Source organism: Eucalyptus grandis, chromosome 8 (assembly GCF_016545825.1).
Source record: "Eucalyptus grandis isolate ANBG69807.140 chromosome 8, ASM1654582v1, whole genome shotgun sequence".
Lineage (NCBI taxonomy): Eukaryota > Viridiplantae > Streptophyta > Magnoliopsida > Myrtales > Myrtaceae > Eucalyptus > Eucalyptus grandis.
The window spans coordinates 17,163,041-17,174,315 of NC_052619.1; the positions used below are offsets into that span (position 1 = coordinate 17,163,041).

The following is an 11,275-nucleotide window of genomic DNA, read 5'->3' on the forward strand; positions in this document are numbered from 1 at the left end:
ATTGACGGCGGCAGCTTGAACACGGCAGAAGGCGATCCTCCTCTTCCTCCCTCGTGGCTCACACCCGTGCGCCTGCTCTCTCGCTCGAACTCTCTTTCTCTCTCGCTCGGACCGCTCACTCGAACTCTCGGTTTCTCTCTCTCTCTCCTTAGTTCCGAATTCCTTTTTGTTCTTTCATTAGTTAACTAATTAACTTTTGCATGCAGGTGACAAATGGCTTCAAGGAAAGGACAAGTGGAGGGTGGCATGGCCTCCTCTATCCGGTTCCCCCCACTTTTTTTTTGGCCAACAACCTTGGAGGCTTCTTGGGCTTGCTTGGGCCCAAAAATTTTTGGCCAAAGGTCCAAATTAAATGGCCCATAATCTTAAAAAAAAAAATAAGCCCATAATTTCTGCACAATTATAAGGCATTTTGGATTCCATAGAAATCAATTAATATTCCCATAATTGATTTGCTTCATGTACAAGTACATGACTCAAACCCTTGCGTGGAGAAAGAAATCGGCAAGGTTGCACGGGGTCGCGACAATGTACATAAGAGGTTCGGTCCAAGAGATAAAATAATGTGGCCGTTGGTGCAATTGTCCATATGGCCTTTCAAAGAAGAAATTTCTTTTTCTTCAAAAGTAAATATTTCGGGTCATCAAGTGGCGATGAAACTAGGCCAAAAGTGGTACCAATGATACTCCCGTCGATTACTCACGGCCGTCGCATAATTGAGGGTCGTCGAGATTCTCGGATGCCACACCAACACTACGAAATAGATTATTATTTTTCTATAGTATATTATGGCACTAAATGAATTGATAGTTGATACATCAATTTTTATAATGTATGTCCAAATCTTTTGGTATACGTGCAAGAGATAATATAGGATACTTTCACCATGAAATTTTCTGCTTAAAAATTGGACTAATCATTGCTGATGATATGGAAAGCGACTAAGGTATCATTGCGTGTGGAGATGCTCGCAGAACAAACCAATTTCCAGAAAGGGTAATATGCAATAAAAAGAAAAATAAAAAAGTAATCAGTAATAATATTACTACAAAAAATTGAACATGTGCAGTTAAAACGTCATTGGATGCATTAGTTAAAATAAGCTTTGTTGTTTTATATGGAAAATCCATTTTGGTCTCTTCAATTATACTTAGGGGTACGCATTAGCTTGAAAAATATATGGTAAGTGCTAATTACAACTATTTGAAGGCGTGTTTGTTTCACCGAGAAGAATTTCTATGCAAAACTCTCTAATGTTATGTTCACGATGGTAAATTGACTGATAGTCTCATTTGAGCTTACATGACACCTTCAATTCCACACATTCAGATATGGAAGATGATCATGAAGTAGGCAACAACATTTGTTTCATTTGATAAAATGACAGTATAATTGAAATTGATCAATCCATTCATTAAGTGGTTCTATTATAGGAAATAGATGATAATATTGTTAATAGATCTAGTGTCATGCCTCGATCCTCGAGCACATGCCCATCCTTCGGTGGTTGATAAATTTGCGACGTCCCAGGACTCGTTGCCGATTCATTCATTTTAATGCACATGCGGAAGCGAATTACTAATCCCCTGACCACAACAACAACAAATGTGGGATAAAAAAGCATAACAACAAATTTCAAATCAATCAACACAGCTTTTATAAACAATCTGGTTTACAAATAGAGGCTAACTCTAGGGTCTAAGTACAAGAGGTCTATCTTCAAAAAGAACTTCTGAGCCACCCATACTCCTGACCCTTCTGCCTCTAGCTCTAGGTTCTTCACGCTAGGGACTTGAAAAGTTGAGCACATGACAGGGTGAGACAATGTCTCAGCAAGTTTACCCCCTAAACTCTGACTAGGAAGGAAATACGTCTAAAGACCGTCTAGTCACACACAAGACAGAGGACTTACTTTTGCCTCAATTCCTTCCTGCACGTCAGTACAATTCATATATCACATATGTGCAGTAATAACACTCAATCAATTGGAGCATCTCAAATCACATCTCCATCAATCAACACATTTTAGTCAATCAATCCATCAATCTACCACAGAGGTCTCGATTATGAAACCAAATCATTATGACATGTCCCATACCGTGTCACACAATTTTGTCCCATAATCCGGCATGTATAACTCATTCAATCATACATTCCAATTGATCACGATCACACAGGCATGACCTAACCATCACACAACGAATCTAACTAACACATAGCGGATCTATCCGTTACACAGCGGATCTAACGGACACATGACGGATCTAATTGACACACAGCAAATCTATCTGTCACAGCGGATCTAACCGTCACATAGCAGATCTATTCGTCGCACAACGGATCATAAATTCTCTTAACTAGCACATGATCATCCAATTCCAGCCAAGGACATGGTGATTGCACTCAAATGCCTCAATTAAAATAATGTGCATGACCTATTTTCATCGTGTTAAAAATACCCGATAAAATAATCGTGTGTGGGTACACGGTCAGCCTGAGCTAAAATTTCAATATCTTTCTTTTAAAAGATCCCACTAATTATAATAGTCCATAAACACATTTTTGGCGTTGCAAACTGATGCCCAGTATTTTCTGATTAAAATACCGAAATTACTCAATTTTGGAATAAATACCCAAAATTACAATTACCACTCTATTTGCACAAATCAACACTCAATTAAATAAACCAAGCATAGTATTACAATCAGCATGAAATTCCAGTCACCGGCTATCTCGGTATAATTTTCGAAAAATGATAAATAATTAAATAAATATAATTAAATGCCATAAATAGAAACTTAGGCCGAAAATGCCTAATTAAATATCGAAATAGGCCCAAAAAATTTCTGAACCAATCTAGATAATTAATATAGCTTATCTAGTCCCTAACTAAGCCATTCTAGCCACCTAACATGCAGAAACGGATATTTAAATCGCTAATCTGTTTTAACTGACCACCTAAACAATACTTAGCCTAAACTAATCAACCCTTAAACATCATTAACTCCATAAGTAGAGTTTAGTGAGCAAACTCACTAGTTTTGCGGGTCAGTGAGTCAACGGTGATGGCGGCGCGACGGCGGCCAAAACTCAAGCTTACAACGACGCTAAAGGGAGCTCGGGAGGGCCCGAAAAAGGGCCGGCAAGCCCATAGCGAAGTTGCTGGGTTCGGTCCAGACTTGAGGAAGCTACTGATCGGGCCGAGTGGACTGACCTCGGCTTGGTTTGGGGCTGAGATTAGGGCTGAATTAGAGGCGAGGAGGCTGCTCAATTCTGGACTTGGGCAGGGCTGGCCGTGCATGGGCTGCAGCAGACAAATAGGCGAGGAATCGTAGGGGACGCTGGCTGTTGGGCTCGAGTGACGTTGCTGCTGGATGAGGAAGAGGCGGACGGTGAGATTGGCGCTGGAGTTGACTGGTGGAGATGGCTCGAGGGTAACTGGCGATGAAGATGGGCAGTCAACGAACCGGCTGAAGGAGCAGCTTCGACTGGAATGCACGGGCTGCTGGGTTGACTCCTACGTGTGGGACGGTTGGCAGTGAAGAAGTAGCTTCGATGGAGGATGCGCGGCAAAGTCAGTGGCAGTAGTTCGCTGGGGTTGACGTTGGTGAGCTGGACGAGTGGCTGCGGAAGGAAGGCTCGGTGGAGGGAGACAAACGTTGGTGGAGGCTGCTTCGTTGGAATGGCAGAATGAAAGTGAAGCAGCTGCTGGCGTTAGGAGGGAAAAAGGAATGTACGGCCGAATGAAAGAGAAGCAGGGAGGTCAGCAGTGAAGAGGGAAGCAGCCGGACACGCGCGAGAGAAAGACCAAAGGAGGGGGCAGTAAACGTGCGAGAGAAGCTGCGGATGGGGGTAGAAAGTCAAACAAGCTTATCCATTCATCAAAGCTTGGTCCCCTATTACTTTCTTGCTTGATAATTCCACAAATAATCAACTTTGGTGACAAATGTTGCAGCCCACATATCAGCTTCCAAATTTCACAAATTGGACTTCCATTCAATCCAATTTGGTCCCCAAAAATCTCCATGCTAATATACTTGATCCCCACTTACTTCTTTGCATGAGAATTCCCACAAATAACAAGCCTTGGACAGCAAAAATGGCCACTTTCACTCCCATCCGAATTTATTTTCATTTTTCGATATATCCAAAATTCAATTTCTTAACAAGTCTCTCCAATTTGATGGCCAAATTATTGAGGAGGGTGCCCATGCCAATTTCCACCCTTGTCTTCACAAACTAGTCCTCATTGGAAGGTCAAAAATCCACTTGAAAATGGCCAATTGAATTTTCTTTCGTTTCCGAATCGTCTGAAATTGATTTTCCGAAAAAATCCCGGGCTCACCGAAAATTCTTCGGAGGATGAGTCGACATTCCTAAAATGAATCATGACATGACAAAACTTTCAATTTCTGAAATCGGGTTCAAATTCGCGGTTAATTTCAATCTGACGCGATTTTAGCGTTACCTAACCTACCGGGTAAGGAATTTTTAGCGTAATTGACCCGTGGTTAATTATTTTCAAGCCACATTATACATCTTCGACACATTGGTGAGTCTCGATTGTCGTGAAAATCTCAAGGTTTCAAATGCGGACATAGGGTACCAAAACGATAGAAAAATCGGTCTAGTGCCAATCAACGAGAATTTTGCAATCAGGTGGAATCACTCACACTTTAACCACATATCTCAGTTGAATCGACCTATCTTCGGTCTCCGATCAATTTTTAACTGTGCCGTAATGACCCTTGCAGATTAGCACAGTCGAGCAGTCGATTCCTGATCGAATTCTCAAGTCTATTGCGTTTATATTCCTTAACGACTTCACCTAATAGGCTACTTATCTCGTGAGTGGCCAACTTAGAGGAAAGAACTATAGGTGCGTCGATGAAAAGCCCAACTTATCCAATCAAAGATAGAACCTGAAAATCAGGATATCACAACTCTTCCCCTCTTATAATAATTTCGTCCTCAAAATTTAGACGAAATTTAAACCATTATAGATCTTAAACAAAAGGGTAGGGGTATCGTCGTCCCATCGAGTTTTCACTTTTCCATGTTGCTCCTTCTGTGCCATGGTGTTGCCAGACCACTTTAACCAACGGGATCGTCTTGGTGTGCAGAATCTGGTCTTTCCGATCCATAATCTGAACCGGGTTTTCCACGTACAACACTCTGTCGTCCATGTCTAATTCTTCAAGATTTAGCATGTGGGTCAGGTTAGGCTCATACGTCCTCAACATCGACACGTGAAAGACGTCATACACTTGCGCTAACCTCGGCGGCAGTGCAAGACGATACGGTAGGGTCCCGATTATTTCCAAAATCTCAAAGGGACTTACGTACCTTGGACTCATTTTTCCTTCCTGTCGAAGCGCGAAGTACCCCTCATTGGTGACACCTTCAGAAAGATGTGATCACCAACTTGGAATTCCAATGGTCTCCAACGCTTATCTATGTAGCTTTTCTGGCAGCTCTGTGCAGTCTTTAATCTGTCCCTGGTGATTGCAGTTGCATCCATTGACTATTGAACTAACTCTGGGCCTATGATCTTTCGTTCTCCGACCTCATCCCAACACACTGGCGTTCTGTACGATCTGCCATACGACACTTCAAAAGGAGCCATCTGAATGTTTTACTGGTAGCTGTGAATCTCGGGTCTTAGTCTAATGTAATCTTTACCGGCACTCCATGCGGACGAACAATCTGACGTGCGTACTACTCTACATGCCCATCTAAATCAAGGTCCTTTCGTACTGCGATGAAGTTGATTTTCCGAAAAAATCCCGGGCTCGCTGAAAATTTTTCGGAGGATGAATTGATGTCTCTAAAATGAATCATGACATGACAGAATTTTCATTTTCTAAAATCGGGTTCAAATTCGCGGTTAATTTCAATCTGACGCGATTTTAGCGTGACCTAACCTACCATGCAGCTTTTAGGAATTTTTAGCGCAATCGACCCGTGGTCTATTATTTTCGAGCCACATTGTACATTTTTGACACATTGGTGACTCTCGGTTGTCGTGAAAATCTTAAGCTTTCAAATGCAAACACGGGGTAACAAAACGATTGAAAAATTGGTCTAGTTCCGATCGATGAAAATTTTACAATCAAGTGGAATCACCCACACTTTAACCACATATCTCAGTCAAATCAACCTATCTTCGATCTCTGATCGATTTTTAACTATCGTAATGACCCTTACAGATTAGCACAGTTGAGTAGTCGATTCCTAGTCGAATTCTCAAGTCTATTGCATTTATATTCCTTAACGGCTTCATTTGATAGACTAGTTATCTCGTGAGTGGCCAACTTAGAGAAAATAACTATAGGTGCATCGATGAAAAGCCCAACTTATCCAATCGAAGACAGAACCTAAAAATCAAGATGTCACATCTAGCACATTTGTGGGAGAGTGATTGAATTATTAAAGTTGACAGTAAATAAATAAATATTGCTTTACATTTTTGAAGTCAAATTTTGCATCTATAGTCGTTGCGTGACGATGAAGTTAGTGAGGTTTTAGTGAAGGCACGTCGGTCTACCAATAGAAATTATTGTATTGCTTTCTTTGTTTCATAATGTGTTACACCATCCAAGAAGCACTCACTCCTTATTTTCCTTTTACTTTTGCCAAAAGCGACACTATACAAGTTAACATTCCCGTCAATAAACTATTTTTGTTACCAATTTTTTGTTTTTTTTTTGTCAAAAATGAAAAAGCTCATACGATAAAATACAATGTTTTTCCTTTTTGTCTTCACAATTTAATGAAGCAACACTCATGGAATATTAGCCTGGAAAAGAAAATAGAACACCAATGCCTCACTCGAAAGGATTTTTTATTCATTTAACATTCAAATCGATTCTTTTTTATGGTACTAAGAAAAGTCAATTTGGAAACTGCAAAGACGTTTCTTTTCTAATCAATGTGAAAGTTATACATAAATAATTCCAACACCGTGTTTTGTCACCTAGGCTGCAAGGGTTGCAATTTCCACACGATACACACTTTTTCTTCACTAGACTTGCCTTTATTGGTTGACTTGGACATTTGTATGACCGACGACCCAACGCTTTTCATTCATATCACTAGGCCTCCATCGCATTACCAATTAGCAAAAACTTTCATTGCATCAGATCAAACGATAGAGAGATGATTAAGTCTTTGAGCTTCATGAGCATGTTTCATGTTTTGCTTTTCATATTGCATGTTCTGTTGCTACTGGGAATGAGTTGCGGTGCGAAGAATAATTACTTGTGCACTGCTTCATCTTGCGGCGATGTTCGTGACATACAGTATCCTTTTCGATTGAAAGGTGACCTAAAAGGTTGCGGCCGCTCTAAGTATGAGCTAGCTTGTGAAAATAATCGCACTGTTCTATATTTGTATGCCGGTCGATATTATGTGAAGTCGATTTACTATGACAATAATTCCAGAGGTTATTATTCCAGAGGTTATTTCTCTGGTAATATCATGGTGGTTGATGATGGACTGCAAAAAAGTAATTGCTCATCCCTCCCTCGTTACTCATTGGCGAGCTCCAACTTGAGTGATCGGGATCCATACTCTCAATATGCTTCATCCTCTGCGGTGGTCTTCATGAAGTGCTCACAACCCGTTGCTTCTACTTCGTATATCTATACTGAACCATGTATTGAGGGAGCATACCCTTCCAATACGCCCCCTAATATTTCCCAAATGAAGGTGTACTCATATGCTATGTCTGGGTTGAGTCTCCAAGTAGGGGACATCAAGGATTCTTGCAGCATAACCATGATGACTTTCTTATCGGATGCTGACCCGACGTGGGAAATGGATGGGTATAATCGTGTGAGCCCAACGTATCGTGTGAGCTCGTATAAGGATCTCCACAACAGGATGGCTGAAGGATTCGCTCTCCATTATTCTCGACGTTCTTGGTCGGTAAAATTCTGGCTTTGCCAGATTATTTACCCAAAGGGGTGGTGCGACTCATATGACGCTAGTAAGCTGACTTTCTCTGAAGCTTTTCTTCCTTTACTCTCTTACTTTCTTTCTTTCCTTCTTCTTCTTCTTCATCCTCATCCTTTTCTCAAATGTTAGCTCTACTGAGGGATCTTATCAAAATTTACTTACTGAGTGATGTGGTATGTTTCAATTGGATATTGTAATACGTTGGTTCGATTTATTGAGTCATTACTTTCTTTAATACGCAATAAAAAAATTGCCACATCCATTTAGTGAAAAAGTTCAGTAAGATTTTTTAGTAGATTTGGTGTGCATTGCTCTTTTATTTTACATCTGTGGAGTTTTTTTGGACTGGACACTCTTTATTTATTTTATTTTTTGGATCTTAACACTAAAAGAAAACCACAACTTTAAGTTTAGTCCCAATTCTGCTCCAAACTTTTGTTTTGTCTACAAAAAACCATAAACTTTAGGTCCAGTCCAAATTTGCCTCGAACTTTTCTTTGTCCAGAAAAAACCTCAAACTTTAGGCCAAATCCTAAATCTATCTCTAACTTTTTTTTCCTAAAAGAAAAAACACCAATTTTTACTCTAATTGCAAATCTACCCCATCAGCCCTCTGACCGAAAATTGCCGTTAGTCGTCCCTAATTTTCATATCTTAGAACGATTTCATTTTGGAAATAATTTTCCATGTCACCTTACTAAAGTGGAGTTGTTATCGATGTGGAAATGTCATATCAAATTGGGACTGGACCATGGGGGTAAATTTCGGAATATATTAAAAGTTGGTGATTTTTTTAAACAAACAAAATTCAAGGCAAATCTGGGACTGTACCTAAAGTTTGGGGTTTATTCTGAGACAAAAAAAGTTCGGGCCAAAATTGGACTAAAACTTGAGGGATTTTTTTAGGGAATTAGGACTTTTTTTGGGGAAAATTGTTTGATTTGATCATAGCTTGTGTCCCTTGAATCGATGTTATTGTTATAGGGAACTTATGAACATTTGGTACATTTAGGAAAACAAAAGCGAAAACTTGTTTCTTCAAAAGAAAAGATCATGCAATGATAACATGGATTTCATGAGTGAATATAATAAAGTTGGACCTAAGCGTTATCTAGAAAAGTGAAACTCGTTCACTCTTTTTTTTTTTATTCTAGACTTCTCCACTTGCAAATTTCAATTAACAAAAGTGTGTCTTTGCACTTTGTAGTGACTGTATGAAGTTATCCTTCACTTGGGGTATATCTTAAGGTGAATTGCTTTTATTATTTAACTGCTAAAACAATGGATCTAGTTCTTTATTGATTGGTCGTTAATTCTAATTAACCAGATTTAGTAATCTCTCACGAATTCTCTTACTATCTACAGGTTATCCTAAGAAGTATATAATGCAAGACTTCGCTAAAATTGCCACATGGAATCTCTTCTTTGTCTTGTGTATGATAACTCCTTTTCTCTTCACATCTTTGAAGCTCTCATTCAGCACTCTGACAAACAAAAATTATATGTGTAAAAAAAATTATCACACTATGCTAATCGATGGCCAAATTTCTCTGCAGTCCATTTCCTAGCAGCAAAATTCATACTCGGAGCTCCATGTGTGTTGATATTTCTAATCTTGAAGCGACCGATGCAAACATCGAAGAATTCCTACAAGCTCACAATAACTTTTTGCCCATAAGGTACTCTTACTCGGATATCAAGAGGATCACAAAAAATTTCAAATGCAAGTTAGGTGAGGGGGGATATGGTTCCGTATACAGAGGAATACTTAGAAGTGGCAATGAAGTTGCGGTTAAGATTTTGAACAAATCAAAATCTAAGGGCCAAGATTTTATAAGCGAAGTGGCCTCAATTGGAAGGATCCACTATGTTAATGTGGTGCAACTTGTTGGTTTTTGCTTTGAATACTCCAAACAAGCTCTTGTCTATGATTTCATGCCGAACGGATCTTTGGATAAACACATTTCCTATAAGGATGGTGATGATCCTCTTGATTATAAGAAAATGTATGAGATCTCTCTTGGCATAGCTAGAGGGATAGAGTATCTACATCGGGGATGTGATATGCAAATTCTACATTTTGACATCAAGCCTCACAACATTCTCTTAGACCGAAGTTTCATTCCGAAAGTTTCTGACTTTGGACTTGCAAGACTTTATCCCACCGATCGTAGTATAGTATCGCTGACTGCAGCAAGAGGAACCTTGGGTTATATGGCTCCCGAGCTATTCTATAAAGACATTGGTGGTATTTCTTACAAAGCCGATGTTTATAGTTTTGGGATGTTATTAATGGAAATGGCTGGTAGAAGGAGAAATATAAATGCACATGCAGAGCGTTCGAGTCAAATTTACTTTCCTTTGTGGGTTTATGATCAACTCGGCAAAGAAAAGGAACTTGAAAGGGTAGATGTCATAGAAGGGGAAAGAGAAACAACGAGGAAGATGATAATCGTTGCACTGTGGTGTATACAATTGAGCCCTAATGATCAGCCGTCGATGAGGAAAGTCCTAGATATGCTTGAAGGAGATATGGATAAACTGCAATTGCCTCCAAAACCACTTTTGTATCCGAGAGAGGCACCCGTTGATGATGTTGACACTGAGATAGAACCGGAAACAATCTCATCTTCGTCAAGTACTCCGATAGTTTCGAGCAGTTCCCAATTTTACCATGACCATGAGTTTATGAAATCATGTATTGTGTGATTGTTCCCCGATAATGAGATGCAAAAATTATAAATAGTACTATCAACATGTATCATCATTCAAAATGTAATCTGTGAAGCTTTTATATGTTTTTCATATGGCACTAGTGTTTTTTGGTAGACTCGTCATGTCCATATTTTATAAATGACAATGAATGTTGTATGGCATTCATTCAATTTTCGTTTCTTGTGAATCCTCTTGTTATAACAAGGTAATCTTTTCTTCGTGTCAATGTTTGCATTTTGAGCAATGAACCTCTCTCATTTCCATCAAAACCTCTCACCTCCAACCTTTGACCTCTGGTTGATCACCCACATCGAAGACAGCTACCTACTCAAGTTATCTTCGACTTGGTCCTCATGTCACGGGATGGGTCCAAGCCTAATCGATGAATGACCGGCACATGTCAAAGAGTAAAGATAGAGTAGGCTGACAATTTTGCCTTTATGATGAATGGAAATTGAACATGTGATGTTATGTTAGAGCATATTATGTATTACGAAAGCTCAATCCCTAAATGCAGTAAGAACTTGTGCATTCACTCGATGATAAGACATGAGATGATGCCTTGCATTCTTAAGAACAAGCATTATATTCCTCACCGTGT

The 11,275-nt window shown here is 39.6% G+C and overlaps 1 protein-coding gene across 1 annotated transcript; it reads left to right on the forward strand.

The window, feature by feature from the left end:
- Positions 1-7,233: 7,233 nt before the first annotated feature.
- Positions 7,234-10,764, forward strand: LOC120287022 (rust resistance kinase Lr10-like). Its single transcript, XM_039299659.1, has 2 exons — positions 7,234-7,925; positions 9,516-10,764. The coding sequence occupies exons 1-2, from the start codon at positions 7,234-7,236 to the stop codon at positions 10,666-10,668; spliced, it is 1,845 nt and encodes a 614-aa protein (XP_039155593.1). The 3' UTR covers positions 10,669-10,764.
- The last annotated feature ends 511 nt before the right edge of the window (positions 10,765-11,275 follow it).

Excerpts from the sequence above, each read along its gene's own strand:
- LOC120287022 (XM_039299659.1), top strand. The coding sequence starts at position 7,234 with ATGAGTTGCGGTGCGAAGAATAATTACTTGTGCACTGCTTCATCTTGC. Across the intron at positions 7,926-9,515 it reads CATTATTCTCGACGTTCTTG|TCCATTTCCTAGCAGCAAAA; the intron begins GTCGGTAAAATT and ends ATTTCTCTGCAG.